Source organism: Zootoca vivipara, chromosome 13 (assembly GCF_963506605.1).
Source record: "Zootoca vivipara chromosome 13, rZooViv1.1, whole genome shotgun sequence".
Lineage (NCBI taxonomy): Eukaryota > Metazoa > Chordata > Lepidosauria > Squamata > Lacertidae > Zootoca > Zootoca vivipara.
In genome coordinates, this window is record NC_083288.1 from 11231058 (window position 1) to 11247841 (window position 16784).

Here is a 16784-nt window from a genome sequence, read left to right on the forward strand (position 1 = left end):
ACCTGGGACCCTGGCTCCTCTACCTTGCCTGAGCCTCGGACACGACTTCCTGCTTCCCCATTGGAATCGGAACTCTCTCTGCTTTCCCCTGTGCTCGGGGATGGGCTTGAACTCAGGAGGGGAGGGACTTCGCGATATCCCCTGTCCCTCACATCCACCCCCCTCCCAAGCTCTCCTTCACCCCTCCCCAGGTCCCCCCCAGGTGTCGGTGACGACTGGAAGCCTAAGAACTCAGTGCTTTCCGAGCCCGTTGGTGTGAACACCTCCCCCCAGTCCTGCGAGCCCCCCCCCTTCCGCCTGGGAGGACGGGAATCCCAAAAAGTCCGTGGCGTCAGAGCTGGTAGGGGTAAAAATGTTCTGCCAATCTGCTCCTTCCTCTGACTGGGTGGATCTCGGTGACACCCATACCTCATCCTCTGGTTCCTCAAACTCCGCTTCCCAGCGCCATGGTGAACTGCTCTCCCGTGCTTCCTCCCCCTCCCCCTCCCTTTCCATGTGCCAGGGCTTGGGTCTATGGGGAAAGAGGGCGTGAAATTCTTCTACCAGGAATTCCTCCTGTATCTGAGTGGCTGGGACCCATTCATTCTGGGACGGTGGAGCATCCTCCCATGCCATGAGGTACTCCAGGCCCCCCACCCCCCTCCTTGAGTCCAGGATGGCCGTGGCCTCATTGAGTTGCTCCCTGCCTTCTCTCTCCCCCCCTCCCTCAGGGGTTTGTTCGCTGCCTCGGAGCCTGCTGCTTTCCCTGTACGGCGACAGCAGCGATCTATGAAACACTGGGTGCACCCTCATGTCCTCTGGCAGTGCCAGCCTGTATGCCACCGGGTTGACCTGTTGCGTGACCGTGAAGGGGCCCAACCTTCTGGGCGCCAGCTTTTTGCACCTCCCTCTGATGGGAAGGCCCTCCGAGGACAACCAAACTTTGTCCCCCACCCTAATGACCTCCCCCGGTCGCCTGTGGCGATCTGCCCCCTTCTTGTACGCTTCCTTGGCTCTCTCCAAGTGTTCTCTGAGCTGCTGGTGCACCGTCTCCAGTTCCTCTGCCCAATCCTCAGCCTGTGGGCCCTCCTCCTCCTCCTCCCCCTCCCTCTCTGGGAAAGATCTGAGGTCGCGCCCGTAATTGGCCTTAAAGGGCGACACCCCTGTGGAGACGTGCACCGCATTGTTGTAGGCAAATTCTGCCAGTGGCAGGCGATCCACCCAGTCCGTTTGCCGCTGGCTGACGTAGCATCTCAGGTACTGCTGCAGAATGGCGTTGACCCTCTCCGCCTGTCCATTGGTCTGCGGGTGTCTAGCCGTCGACAAGCTGACCTCCACCTGCAGGAGGTTCATGAGCCGCCGCCAGAACCTGGAAACAAATTGGCGGCCACGATCCGAAATAACCCTTAAAGGTAATCCATGCAGTCTGAATACGTGATCCACAAACAGTTTGGCTGTCTCTTCTGCAGAGACCGCCCTGGCACACGGTATAAAGTGGCACATTTTGGACATGAGGTCCACCACCACCAACACTGCGGTCTTGCCCCTGGAAGAAGGCAGATCTGTGATGAAGTCCATGGACACCACTTCCCACGGCCTGTGTGGCGTGGCTAAGGGCTCCAGCAATCCCGGTGGCGCTGCTCTGACCACCTTTGCCCGCTGGCAGGTGTCACAGCCCCTTATATAGTCTCGAACATCTTCCCGCACCCCTGGCCACCAGAAGTGTCTCATGACTAGGTGAGCGGTTTTGTCCCTCCCAAAATGACCCGCCGTTGGGTTGTCGTGCATCTGCTTGAGGACCGTACGTCTAAGCTGGGTGGTGGGCAGGTACAGTGCACCCTTGTAGAAAAGCAGCCCCCTGCGTTCTGCAAAGTCTTTTGCCTGCTCCCCCCCCCCTCTCAGTTCTCTGAAGATGCGGTTGGCAAATTCATCCGCTGCCGTCAGTGCTGTGAGTTCCGCCTCGCTCACCACTGCTGCTCCGCAGGACCATGCTGACGGGGGGAAAATGTGCCTGGGTGCCGGTGGCGCCTCCTCCTCCATGTACTCTGGCTTGCGGGAGAGGGCATCCGCCCTGACATTCTGCTCTCCCGGGATGTAGTGTATGGAGAAGTTGAAGTTCGAGAAGAACTCTGCCCACCGTATCTGCCGCTGGTTGAGCACCCTGGCAGTTCTCCAGAACTCCAGGTTCTTGTGGTCTGTGCACACCTGGATGGGGTGCTTGGCGCCCACCAGGAAGTGTCTCCAGTGCTGGAACGCAGCGTGGATCGCAAGAAGTTCCCGATCAAACACCGTGTAGTTTCGCTCTGGCTGGGTCAACTTCCTGGAGAAGAAGGCACAGGGTCTCCACTCTCTGTTGGCGTCCAGTTGCAACAAAATGGCGCCCACAGCTTTATCAGAAGCATCTGTCTCCACGCGTAGGGGCGCGTCCTGAACCACGTGGAACAGGTTCTGGTCTGAGGCGAACACCCTCTTGAGGCTTTCGAACGCTGCTTGCGCCTCTGGTGTCCACCTGAACTTCTGCTTGCCTCTCAGGCAGTCAGTGATGGGAGCCGTGACGCGAGAGAAGTTCTTGATGAACTTCCTGTAGAAGTTGGCGAAGCCTAGTAGGCGTTGGGCATCTTTGCGCGTCCTGGGGCTGTGCCAGTCCAGAATGGCCTGCACCTTGTCCTTGTCCATCGCCAGCCCCTTGTCTGACAGCTTGTAGCCCAGGAAGTCCACCTCCTTGGTGTGAAACTTGCACTTCTCCAGCTTCACATACAGGTGGTTCTCCTTCAGGCGCTGCAACACCTCCCTGACATCTTTCACATGCTGCACTGGGTCATCGGAATAGATAAGGATGTCATCCAGGAAGACCAAGCATTTCCTGAAGAGGAGGGACCCCAGGACGTGGTGCATGAAGGCCTGGAAGCATGCTGAGCCCCCTTGCAACCCGAAGGGCATCACCAGATATTCAAAAGAGCCCAGAGGCGTGAACATCGTGGTTTTCCATTCATCGCCTTCCCGGATCCTGATCAAGTTGTACGCCCCCCTCAGGTCTAGCTTGGTGAAAATCTTGCCCCTGCGTGCCGCTGTCAGGAGATCATCCACTCTGGGCATGGGGAAAGCCACTGGCTCTGTCACTGAATTCAGCCGTCTAAAATCCACCACAAGACGGCGCTGTTGCGTGTCTTTCTTGTCCACCCAGAAGACTGGGCTGCCCCCTGCTGCCTTGCTTTCTCTGATGAACCCCCGCTTGAGGTTCTTGTCGATGAAAGCGCGCAGATCCTCCAGTTCCTGGTCTGACATGGCGTACAGCTTGGCTGGGGGTATAGTTGCCCCTGGCACCAGGTTGATCTGGCAGTCAAAAGGCCTGTGTGGGGGTAGGTGGTCGGACTCCGCTTCGCTGAAGACCTCCTGCAGGTCCCAGTACGGCTTGGGTATCGCCTCACCCCCTTTGACGTGCATGGTGGCCACCGTGGCTATCGGAGGCCCCTCCCCTGGTTGGTGCTGCATGCAATGTTCCAGGCAAAAGTCCGATCCAAAAGTGATGCATCTCTGGTGCCAACTGATGGAGGGGTCGTGGCGCGCCAGCCAGCTCATGCCCAAGACGATGGGGGGGTCTGAGATGGTGGTGACGTTGAATGCCAGTGTCTCTGAGTGCCTTCCCACCGTCATTTTCATGGGGGGGGGGTTGATGAGTGATGGCCCCTCCCAGCAGCTCTCTGCCGTCAATGGTCGCCACGTGCAGAGGAAAATCCAGCTGCAGAAGCTGGATCTGGTGCTCTTCTGCAAAGTTTCTCGAGAAGAAGTTCGCTGACGCCCCACTGTCAATTAGGGCGAGGACCGTCAGGGGATAGCCATTTGGGAGCGTGAGCGTCACTTCTAGAACCACTCCTGCTCTAGGAGGGGTGGGCTGGCTCTGCTCCTCTCTGTGCGGGTGGGTGGGCTGGGGCTGTTGTCTGCTGACTGTGCCTGGCTGCTGCCCCTTGTCTCCTGCAGCCAGGCTTTCCCGTTTCCCTGCTGTGGTGCTGCGTCAGTGGGGGAGGGCACAACCGTTCCCGCCTTTCCTTGCCACTCCCTGCGATGTGGGCAGTCTCTGACGAGATGCTGGGGGGAGTTGCAGAGAAAGCAATTCCCACCCCTTCCCTCCTTGCGTCTTGGCGCCGCTGGGGTTTGAAAAGCCCCCGCGCGCGCGCTATCAATCTGCATGGGTTCCTGGTCCTGGCTGGCCCCAGGCGTGGCTTGAAAGGGTTGTTGGGGGAGTGGCTTCTCCTGCGACCGTGGGAACCAAGCCCGCTTTGCGCGCGTTGCTTGCTTGTCGCTCCACCGGGATTCCTGTCTCACCCCCACCGCCAGAGCCGCTTTGCTCAGCTGATCCATATTACTGGGCTTTGGACCTCTCGAGAGCTCATCCTTCACCTCCTCATGCAACCCCAAGTAGAACGCCGCTTGCATTGGGGGTGACTCTAGTTCCCACCCCAATCTGTGCACCAGCATGGTGAATTTCGCCCAATACGCGCGAACTGTCATATTTCCTTGGCGTAAATTATGAAGTTCCTCCTTAGTCTGGTCCATATGACTATCGGACGAATACATCGTTTTCAAACCTTCTAGAAATAGTTTGACATTCTTCATGCAAGGATTCTTTGTTGCGATTAACGGTCTTAGCCACTCCCTGGCTGCCCCGGTAAGGTGCTCCACAATAAACGCTACCCTGTGCTCATCATCAGGGAACTCATCGTGGTGCAGCTCAAGAGCATACACAATCTCAGTCTCAAAGCCCTGATATTCCCTCGGGTCTCCATTGAACTTGCTTACTAGGGTCCCGGCTCTCCTTCCTGGCAGCACTTGGACTTGGGGTGCCCCTCCCGCCTTGTTTTTCTCTGCATCCAGCTTGTTTTGGAGGTCTACCGCCACCGCCCTTAATTCCTGCTCTCTTTCCTGTAGCGCTCTCACCTGTTCCGCAAGTTGTAGCCGGTCGTCCTGGACCTTCTTAGTCTCTTCTTTAGCTGCCTTCAATTCCCCCTGCGCCTGCAGCGACAGCTGCTGCAGTTCTTGCTGGGCTTTCTCCGCGATCTGCCGCCATCTCTCCGCCTCTGACACGCTCATCCCGGCAACTCCAAAGTAGCCCAAAAAAGATTCGGAGGTTGCTGTCACAGTGGCCGGAGTGGGCTACTTCAGAGTAACGACGCTACGCAGCTCTGCATTTTATTCTTTTATTGGTGCTGCGTATTTACAGTGCTGAAGTCATTGCTATTTACACGGAGTGATGTGGTCAGTTGGTTCCAGAACCTCCGAATGGCTTTTGGCGCGTCTTTCTCCAACACAAAAGCTTTGGCAGACCCATCCTCTTTCCCCTCCTCTTTCTGCGTAATTCCGGAGTTGGGGGGATGGGTCTCCCCCCCTTATTCGCCCCTTCCTGTCCCACCTGGGACCCTGGCTCCTCTACCTTGCCTGAGCCTCGGACACGACTTCCTGCTTCCCCATTGGAATCGGAACTCTCTCTGCTTTCCCCTGTGCTCGGGGATGGGCTTGAACTCAGGAGGGGAGGGACTTCGCGATATCCCCTGTCCCTCACAGTAACCAAATCAGGTTCTTTGATGACAAAAACCAGTGCAATGTGATAACCTATGACAAGGGGACTGCTAGCTATCCTGGACCTCTTGGCGGTTTTCAATATCAGATATCGTAGAGCTGGGGCATTTTGTTCAGGTGTGGCAAGGTATAGGGCAGGTGGCCAAGAGTCAGGAATGGATGCAGATTGTTTAGCTGAATACTTGCATTACTATAATGAGGAAAGCTGTATTTTGCCTAATGAGGGAGGAAACTGGACCATATATTTTTAAAAATGTAAAAGATACATTAAAATTAAAAATATATGCTAAAATATTTGGGGTGGGAATTTTACAGTTAGCTATGTGCCCTGGCTGAATTTTTCCAAAACTAATACCCTGTTTGTGGACGGGGGAACCCAACAGATTGTGTAAATTCTGTGTTCAGTTATGCATATGTTTAGATGCAGAAATCCCACAATACTACATTGGATGTGAATAAAGTATTGTAATTAACTCATGTTTAGGAACGCGGGTTGTGCTGTGGGTTAAACCACAGAGTCCTAGGGCGTGCAGAAGGTTGGCAGTTCGAATCCCCGTGACAGGGTGAGCTCCCGTTGTTCGGTCCCAGCTCCTGCCAACCTAGCAGTTTGAAAGCACGTCAAAGTGCAAGTAGATAAATAGGTACCACTTCAGCGGGAAGGTAAACGACATTTCTGTGTGCTGCTCTGGTTTGCCAGAAGCGGCTTAGTCATGCTGGCCACATGACCTGGAAGCTGTATGCCGGCTCTCACGGCCAATAACGCGAGATGAGCTCTGCAACCCCAGAGTCGGTCACGACTGGACCTAATGGTCAGGGGTTCCTTTACCTTTATCTTTAGGCTATCCAGCTTCCAGCTTCTTCCTAAGTCGTGAGAAGCCATCACATTAAGTTGTAACACAGGCCATTCTTAGCCCAGTTTATAGGTACAAATCTTAATTCTTTCTCCCCCCCCCCCCAAACAGCCTTTCCTATAGAAAAACCTGCATGTCCAGGGCTCAGAGTTTCCCAGACAACAGGCAGGATTTTTCAGGTATGTCTGTATAGTTTTTAAAATAATTATTTGAGCTGGTGGTTGTTGGCCGATAACAGGAGAAAGAAACTCCTACCTTGTTTCTCTGTTGTGTGTTTGCTGCTCCTAGTCAAGATTCTATATTCTCTTTTTGATTGCAGAAAGACATTGTGAAATGTGCAGACAACTTCTCTGTCACTTGCCAGCAGTTACCTGGCTTCCAGTCTAATCTAGGGTGGAAGATACTGATGTGGAGCCACATCTTGTTGGCCTCTCCCATTCCTTTGCCACTGATTGGTTGAATGTTGCTGGGTCAGGGAGAGAATTAACAGTTTTCAGGATACGTGCTTATGCATTGGTTTCTCTTCCCTCCTGAAACCACCGGGGGGGGGGGGTTTGACTGAAACTAAGAAACTTATTTTAACTACCAGAAGGGCAAAGATGAAAATAAGCTAATTAGTTATTCTGTGGGCTGCGTTTTGCAAACAGAGTGCTGTATGCCAACTGCCCTGCCATCTCAGTGGGAAAGGAGCTGGATTTCAGTGAACTGCATAGTTCATTGGGTTATAGAATTTAAGATTTAAACATATTTAGCGAACCTTTTCTTCCAGTCATGAGACTTGTGGATTTCCCTCCCATTTGGGTCATTCATCTGTGCATGTTCCATAAGTTAACTTGTTTTGCTTTGTCTCTCTCTATCCAGATCGTGAGAATCAAATCTATGACAAAGCAGAGAAAGGAGGGACCTACCCTCGGCGTTACCATGTCTCCATGCAGCACAAAGATTATAATGATGGTGGGTGTGCTTGCACTGCAAGAAAGCACCCTGCTTTTTATCTTAATAATAGGGTTGCCGTTTGACATCTCTCCCAAGGGGAACTATCTGCTTTTCCCTAGTTGCTAGGCCTCTCTCTGCTTCTCTGACTCAATTTTCTTGAAATTGCTTGGGAGAACTCTATGGAAGCAGAAGGGGTGACAAATACAAGTGAGAAGATGACTTTCCTTCCTTCTCTTTTCCTGTAGTTGAAAAGCTCAAGAAGAACAGAGAGAAACTCTGTTTCTTGCATGCGAACCACTGGTGAAGCAAGTTGTTGGCCTGTGCACTACAAGATTAATCCAGAGCAGAGTTGTCCAAAGCTTAGGTTTTTGCTAACTCAGAAGTCATGCCTGCAAAGGCTTTTTGCTCCATCCCCAGCCCTGATTCCCCACCCCCACCCTGTATCCAGACAGTTTTATTTGCAAACTTTTCTTTCATAACGTTTTCTAACAGGACGGAGGACGTTCCCACGTATTCGACGTCACCAGGGTAACCTCTTCACACTAGTGCCATCAAGCCGCTCCTTGAGCACCAATGGGGAGAACCTTGGCCTAGCAGTGCAGTATCTGGACCCCCGAGGGCGCCTACGGAGCGCGGACAGTGAGAATGCTCTCACTGTGCAAGAGAGGAACATTCCAACCAAATGTAAGCAGTCTGTTCCAGATATGCGAAATGCAGCACCAGACACTATTGTGCTTTCCAGTGCATTCAAGATGCACAAAAGGAAGCACTTGTTCAAATTGCTACAGGGGTTTGTGGTGGCCACTAACACAGGTGGCTTTTTAACAGATAAAATTGACTGTCAGTGGCTCTACACCCTGAGGGTTTGGAATAAAACTTCTGTTTACCAGGTACTAAGAATGAACAATAATATGAGATGCTGTATCTTGTCATGCTTATGAGCTTTCCTGGGGCTACTGATGAGATAGGGTGCGACGCTACATCGAACTGTTTGATGTTTAATATCAGTTCTTATAAACTGCAGGACGAAGAGAAATGTGTGAAAAGCTGATGTTGTGGTCCTAAAGGCCCATCAAGCAGAAGTCAAGATTTAAAAGCTCTATCATCAGAGCCAAACATTATATGCCACACCCTGAATCTTTGATAGGCGGCATCTCTAGCTTGGAGACTGGAATTATCTCCCTGGAGCTCTCATTCTTTTTAAAGCCATTTAGTAATGCAGGTATAAATAGCGTCTGTTGACGGGTGTAGAAGATTATTCTTGAGGATGACATTATAAACTGAGAATTCCTTCTGCATTTCGCAGCTCCAAGTGCCCCTGTTAATTGGCGGCGAGGGAAGCTCCTGGGACAAGGTGCATTTGGCCGTGTGTACTTGTGCTACGATGTGGATACAGCCAGAGAACTTGCAGCGAAACAGGTCCAGTTTGACCCAGACAGTCCTGAAACAAGCAAGGTACTTGAACGATAGCACTGGAAACACTGTCTAAAGTAAATGTTTGTATTTGGAAATACCATGCTAAGTAACAGACGTTCAAACAAAGCATGGTTTGTATACAGATATCATGGTTGCTTCTTTCCCAAATGCAATCCCACTGCACTCAACACTGCCAAATTATTTACAAAACTTCACCACGTCACCTTTCCCCTTTCCATTGGCTGGCACAAGTAACCAGCACCTTCCCTAAGTAGGCTGGAGAAGCCAAGCACCTGCCTCTTTACTGGTCTTTGACCCTTATTAATCAACTAATAGTAACCATTTTGTTAATCTGGTTGCCACCCTAATAGAAATAACTCAGAGTGGAAATTGTTAATAACTTCAAAGTAGTGGGAAAACTAACTTCTAGGCAAGTTCTTGCTAAGAACTTGTCACTGCTACCAAGTTCAAATGTGGTTCAGTAGTCGGCTGTCTGGACTTGAGTGAGGATCCTAGTATGAAAAAGTGTTTTATCCCACAGTTTTTCCCAGTTTGGACATAATGGGAAACTGATTTAACCACAACATCTTCCTCAATGGGGGAGCATGCAGGCACACATATTCTTAGCGCAATGAACTAACTGGCTCTCTTCATGCCTGCAGGAAGTGAGTGCTTTGGAGTGTGAAATTCAGCTGTTGAAGAACCTTCAGCATGAGCGCATTGTCCAGTATTATGGGTGCTTGAGGGACCGAGCAGAGAAGACCCTGAGCATATTCATGGAGTACATGCCAGGGGTAAGAATTGTGCTAGTCCTCTAGAAAGTGATTGCCGTCTGCTTCTGACCTGCAGTGGATTTGCAAGATTGTTTCCTTGTTGTTGAAGCCCTCTTCAATACCTTTCCTGCTTTTCCTGTGAAGGGTTCTGTCAAAGACCAGCTGAAGGCCTATGGTGCACTGACGGAAAATGTGACCCGGAAGTACACTCGGCAGATTCTTGAAGGAGTCTGTTACCTTCACAGCAACATGATTGTACATAGGGATATAAAGGGTAAGAGATGCCCACGTGACTTGAGCCAGTTCCCTCAACCTGGTCTCTTCCTCTTCTTGGCTCCCTTCTTCATATATTGACTGCTAATATGCTGCATGGTAAAGTTAGTGACAGACTTTGAATCACTGCTGCTTCTCTCTCCCTCTCCCTCTCCCTCTCCCTCCCTCCTTCCTTCCCCCTTCTCAGGAGCCAATATTCTCCGGGACTCTGCTGGCAATGTGAAGCTTGGGGACTTTGGGGCCAGCAAACGGCTACAGACAATCTGCATGTCTGGGACCGGCATCCGTTCTGTCACTGGCACGCCCTATTGGATGAGTCCAGAGGTGATCAGCGGGGAGGGTTACGGAAGAAAAGCTGACGTCTGGTGAGAAGTTGCTTTGTTCTGTTTGCTTGGTGCATATTTCTGGCCAGGATTTCTGTGCACCTGGAGTCCACAAGCTTTTAACCTTCTTACTAGGAGTACAAGGAACATTTCTGGAAAAGGGAAGTGACATTCTTGTCCAGAAAGCCCTGACTCAAATGACATACTTTGTTAGTCTTGCAGCTGCTTGTGTCTGCTCTGTGTTTGGGCAGGGACTGAGTTCACTTCCTAGCAAGGATTAATTTTATGTTGTAAAAGGTGGCTGAATGGCATACCCTCTGACCACTAACTCTAGATGTGTAAGGGTAGCTTTTCAGTGATAAGGGGCTGAACTTTTAGAACCAAGAGCAGTTTTTCCAACACCATTATCATTATGTATACGCCATCCTTTCTTCAATTAATCATGCCTTGAGAAGTGTTCTTCATGCTCAATTCTTTTCTCTCTTGCTAAGAGGCCAAACACCTGAGTGTCTACAAATGTGTCCTTTATTGCATATCTTCAAGGCTGGCATTTGGGCTGCCTCTTACTTTAAAAAAAAAAATATTAAAGCTTCTGTTGAGGCCACATCTGGAAGAGCTTCAGGCCATTCTTCTGTGCCCTTTTCTTTGAATTTCCAGGGCTGAACTCTGATAGAACTACCGTAACTTCTGTACATGTGTACTGTAGGAATAAAATGAGTTGTGAGTTCAGTGGATCTCCAGACAAAGCTATTTTTCCAGTTGAGTTATGTTGTAAGAACATTTGCCATTTTCTCTAGCTTCATTCAGAATTGAAAGTTAGTTCTGGTGTCGTTTGACATGGCCAAAGAGGTGAAGGCTTCTGAGTCACTTTCTTTTTCAGCTTCGTTTGATATTGGTTATCTATTCAGCCCTCCGTGTCCTGATCCTCCTAAATGATCCACAAAAGCTTATGCCCCAATTTATTTGTTAGTAAGGTGCCACAAGCTTCATTGCTGTTGTTTTTAGGTTGCAATTTATCTCGATTGTGCCCATTGTGTGGGTGTCACGGGAACTGCCACAAGAAACTCCTGCACTGCCTTTTGTTTTCTAATACAGATAATTGAATTCTGTGTTCTCCCATTCCTAGGAGCCTTGCCTGTACTGTTGTGGAGATGCTAACAGAGAAGCCACCCTGGGCAGAGTATGAAGCCATGGCAGCCATTTTCAAGATTGCCACACAGCCAACTAACCCCCAGCTGCCTTCCCACATTTCAGAAACTTGCCGGGACTTTATAAAGCGAATCTTTGTAGAAGCCCGGCAGAGACCCTCAGCTGAAGAGCTGCTTCAGCATCACTTTGCACAGCTCCCATACTGAATTGCCATCCCCAGAAACAGTTCTTCTTCCTTGGCTTTTAGCATTTTCTCCTTGTGAGGATGCTGTGCTGTGGCCCTTATCCGAGCAGCAGCTCCAAATAAATGCTGGCACAGCTGTCTTATTTGCCTAGAGAGGCAGTCAGTGTTTGAGGAGCAAGGCAGGGGTGTCAGTTGCTTTTATTTGGATAGATTCGTCTCTGGATTGATGCTTCTAGTAGCTGTGCAACCTACATCTGCATCTCTGTCCTTACCTGTGCTGCTGCCATGGAATGTTTGGTGGTATGCTTCCCACAAGCACATGAGCTGGGAGCGGCTTAGGAACCATCTCACTTGAATGTAGCTGTGTATCAGAAGCTGGTCCAAAGTGGAAGGGGGCTTGTGAGATCAGAACTTGTGATAGCTTCAGAAAGCTACAAGAGTGTGTTGGCTAGGATGCAGTATTTCGCAGTTCCCCAGGATTATGTCAAGTGCCACAGAGAACATGGACTCAGTTATTATATATAATAATAATTATATATTTTATTAAGTATTCAGCATCTGAAAGTGTTCAGAAAATATTGATTTAGAAGAATATGTGAATAGTATTGTTGTTTTTTATATAATGACAAACCCAAGGAGCTGGAGGCAGAGTTGTACTTTCTTTCTATTTGCCTTTTAACCCTCTCCTATCCACATTTCTGGACAATGAGAAGGGGGTTACAGTGGAACACAAGCACAACAAGGCCTACACAACAAATGGCCCCTGAATGAAATGAGGGAATTGAGCTTCATTTTGACAGGGCTGTCTGAAGGTGCAATTCAGGACTCTGTCTATGCAATAACTGTGCTAACAGAGGATTTATTATCTGGCACAAAGATCAGCATCCTAAGATTCAGTATTTTTAACTTTTATTTATTTTAATTTAATTCTTTTCAAAGCAAGTTTCTGGTCTTCATAGCTGCAGAGAAACTCTAAATGTCGAGGGTTTGAGAGGTGCCTGTTGACTTCTACTTAGAAGTCACAGGAGGCTGAGAAGTCACAGGAGGCTGAGCAGGATACAGCAGTTGTGGCATGTGCTTAGTGCCCTTGCACAAAGAGCAAAAGCCAAATAAAGCATCAAAAACAAGAATATATACAGATTTTTACTTTATTTGCATAATTTATTGAGATCGTGGAATGTGACATTTTTATGGATGGTTTTGGCACAGATCACATGCTAGATATAGACAGGGGTTGCTGTAGAATAGCTATTGCTTGCAACTGATGAAATAGCCCTGCATTGGGAGTTTCATACAGCTGGCCTATTATGCAGCAGTTAATAGCTTTCTTATGAAAATGCTGTTCCTTTGAGACTTCAGGTTCTTCTATATCTGTTAGATGTCTTCTTCCACCCAGGTATTTTCTGGAGAACAGCCGCTGGTGCCATTACTCAGTTTTTTGCCAGTCCTTCAAACCAAAGACATTTCCAGTGCTGCCAAGATCTTATTTCAGGGAAAGGTGAAAGACTGCTGCTAAGCCTAATAAATACATTTGTATTAAAAATAGTTTTATAAATGGAAGACACGTGCCTGAGCAGCACAGGCGAGGAAGATATTTATGCAAAAGCTGTACTTGTGATTGTGTTTTCATAGAGTCATCTAATCTAGCAGTTGTGTGAAACAAAGGGACAAGGCCTGATTTCAAATGCTGAATTATCTTTTGGCTAGGAATCCTGGGGATTTTTAAAGGGGAACTCATGACAAACTTACGGTAATTGCAGGCAATCTAAGCAGTATCCTCTTTCAACTAACTGTTTAGTGGCCAACGGAAATTTGCTTGTTTTGCTGTATAAAACTTCGGACTGGGAACAGATGCAATCAGACAGGGCCCATGTAACATAAGGACCTGTTCACATTCCAGAAATGTTCACTTCAAAAATGCACTTCCTAGGATAGCTGAACAATTTGACCAATGTGTTGTGCTGCAAAAATAATGTGTACTTCTATTGTGTCATGCTTCCAATCACCTCTTAGCCTTTAAAAGAGGTAAAAATTATCCTTCCTCTTTCCAGCCAAGAATCATTTACAACAGGCACGCTGACACCATCTTAGGGTAGCCAGCTGTTTTCATCTCTGCAAAGTTGAGGATTGCTACCATCTCTCAGCTTTTTACAGGACTACAGATGTTTACTTAAATCACAAGCTGGCAGCCTACCAGCTTGACATGTTGGTTAACAGCCAGAACTAGGCAATGCTTCCAGTGGAGCTGCAGCAGTGTATTTGAAGCGGAATGCAGTCATGTGAATAAAATGTAGCAAAGGTAAGAGTTCTTTCCTTGTAGCAGTGATAAGGTGTTAATGTAGCTTCTCTGCTCTGTTTAAGGCTGGCGTGTCCCTGACCACTGGTCCTGTTAGCTAGGGATGATGGGAGTTGTTGTCCCAAAACAGCTGGAGGGCCAAGTTTGGCCATGCCTGGTTTAAGGCTTCCACAGTGCTACTTTTAAGACTGGATGCTGCTTTCTGATGGGGAATCCAGGATTTAAGGAAGTACGTAGTGTGATTTGTTCCTTTCAGATAATGGAGGTTCAAAAAACCTGCAGTGATTTTCTCCCCCACCCCCTTTATCTCACCTGCCAACATGTTTGTAGGACTTGAAGAGAGGCCTGAAATGTTTGTTGTCCTGAAACATGCCCACTCTCAGCCCAAACTGTGGTCTGTGTATCCTGTGACTTGGCAAATGCCCAGCAGCAGGCTCTCCCTCCACCTGTCTCCAATAATGTGATTATGTTGGCTGGGCTCCCCCTTTGTATGATAGACTCCAGTATCAGAGCCTCTGATTAAGCCTAAGAAATAAGCCAAAGCATTACTTGTATGGTCAGCAATGCACTTTTACAAATGTGTGTATATCATTCCTTATTTGTTATGCTTTTTACATCATGTAAACAAATGATGGTGCCTCTTATCTTTTTTATTTATGCTGTATTTGTTGATTTTTATAGATATGTATAGCAACTGTTATGGGAGGGGAAAGAAATTGACACCTTCATGAATTTTAAAAGTGAGGAGAGAAGCAGCTGGTTTTGCAGAAAATTTGAATATAGTTTTATAACAAAATGTGTTAAGCCAAAATACCTCTTTGTTTCCTCACGCGCCTCACGAATCTTGAATTCGTTTCATAGAAATAGCATAGATCCCAGTAATAAAATATCTGGAATGGGTTGTTTTATGAGCAATCTATCCATAGGTCTTGTCCAGGAGACCTGGTTAGGTTTATTTCAAATCTGATTAAATAGTTGCAGCGCACAGTGTCACCAGTGTTAAGTCTTACTTAAGTTACTGGATGGGCACATCCATTTGCATAACCTTTATTGGATTCTTCAACCTGGATTTGACATTGGCTTGTTGCATATGGATTGATTTACTACTCAAACAATTTAGAAGGATTGATTTGTCCCTAAAATTGCAGTTAAATCAATTACAAAAAATGGCCAGTAACTCTTCAACCATTTCCAGTAAGAAAGTAAATTCCTTCTATAGTATAAAGCCCCATTAATCTGTTCATGCTCATTTTCAAGCACTTTGTGGCCCCCTGATACTTTCATTTGCACTTTTGCTTTCAGTAAGTTTCTTGTCCCCATGGGTGCAGATGAGAAAACAGGTTGCTGAAGGATAAATTGCAAATTTTCCCAGATGGAATTGTAACCATATGTGAGGAAAGAAAATAATGGTGTTTTGGGCTTGGCGTGACGATTCTGTATCCTCCAGGTTCACCCTCTTAATGTTCTGCTAAACAGGATTATTCTGTCTTGGTTACTGTGGGTGTGAATGATTCAAACACATCTTAAAATAGCTTCTTGCATTGGAGGAAGCTACCATTGCCAGACAGCCTTTATTTCTTCTCTTATTGGCCTTTAGAACAACAGCTGCATTCTTGGATGTGTGATATGGGGGCTATTCTAATATCTGATTTCAGGGTAAAGTTTTAGAGAAGAATATACCATTATTACATTATAGTCCAAAGCAGTTGAAAGGAAGTCCTACTGACTTTTGCAGCATTTCCTTTACCAAGATTGCTGCCTCTACAGCACAGCAGCATGATTGTGAAATTGCCATGTGGAGACTAGAAGATTGCACATTTTGCTTCTCAATCTGCTGGTTTGCAATCCAGAGTATTCCCTATAGATTTAAATAGTCTGCATTGGAATAAGTGGTTTGATTTATTGAAACCTAAATATTTTAAACAAGTGGACCATGTGTGCCTCATAAGCCAGCAGCAGCATTGTGAAGTTTATCAACTGAACCTGGAGTGTACAGAAGACCTTGAACCACTTGTGTCTTTCTGTTTTTATAAATATCTATACTGACCGGGGCTTGCAGTGCAAAGCCGGGCCAAAGTATAACTTTTATTTACAATAAAATAACATTTTTGGCTAGTATTGTTTTGTAAGTACCTCTCTGTTGTTGTTTGGATGCTTGCATTATTTAGAGGCAGCTAAAAGGTCTCTGCTCTTGTCTATATGGCAAGGAGTTCCCTCCACCATCAACCTTCCTCAGGCCTTCCAACTTTATCATGGTATATGCCAGGGATCCCCAAACTAAGGCCCGGGGGCCAGATGCGGCCCAATTGCCTTCTAAATCCGGCCCCTGGGCGGTCCAGGAATCAGCATGTTTTTACATGAGTAGAATGTGTCCTTTTATTTAAAATGCATCTCTGGGTTATTTGTGGGGCCTGCCTGGTGTTTTTACATGAGCAGAATGTGCCCTTTTATTTAATATGCATCTCTGGGTTATTTGTGGGGCATAGGAATTTGTTCATTATTTTTTTTTCAAAATATAGCCCGGCCCCCCACAAGGTTTGAGGGACAGTGGACCGGCCCCCTGCTGAAAAAGTTTGCTGACCCCTGGTATATGCTATTCCCTTTCTGCAAAGTAGAGTGGACTGCAATTTATGAGTGTCTTAACACAAGAAGTCTCTGTTATGTCTGATGCCTTATAGACTATTTGAATTTTGGTGGGAGCTCTTGTGGGCGTCTACCTTTCTCATCAGCTGTTACCTTTGGAAGCAACCAGACAGGACTATATCCATGTTGCTCTGAATGGTGGGGCTCAAGTGTTTTGTTTCTGTGCTGCTGAGGCCTATAATCCAGGCACATAAGAGGTTTTTGTTTATGCTTATGCCCTGCTATGTACACAGCTTAGAGCACTGTATGTTCTTTCTGCTGTGGAATGCAGACACAGTTAAGTTGCTTCATCTACCTTATATCTTCCTCTCTGCTCCAGCTGCATGTAATGGGATAAGTTGTAAATTTCACCACCTCAAACTGTTTCACAAAACAACATGAAGCGAG

At 47.7% G+C, this 16784-nt stretch overlaps 1 protein-coding gene across 1 annotated transcript in view; it reads left to right on the forward strand.

Moving 5' to 3' along the window:
* The window catches only part of MAP3K3 (mitogen-activated protein kinase kinase kinase 3), a 41270-nt gene extending 25401 nt beyond the window's left edge, over positions 1-15869 (forward strand). Inside the window, exons 10-17 of the mRNA XM_035134412.2 lie at positions 6516-6583; positions 7266-7358; positions 7833-8024; positions 8647-8795; positions 9419-9550; positions 9674-9803; positions 9990-10167; positions 11252-15869. Coding sequence (XP_034990303.1) covers positions 6516-6583; positions 7266-7358; positions 7833-8024; positions 8647-8795; positions 9419-9550; positions 9674-9803; positions 9990-10167; positions 11252-11480 — 1171 coding nt within the window. The 3' untranslated portion in view covers positions 11481-15869. The remainder of the gene's footprint in view (positions 1-6515; positions 6584-7265; positions 7359-7832; positions 8025-8646; positions 8796-9418; positions 9551-9673; positions 9804-9989; positions 10168-11251) is intronic.
* The last annotated feature ends 915 nt before the right edge of the window (positions 15870-16784 follow it).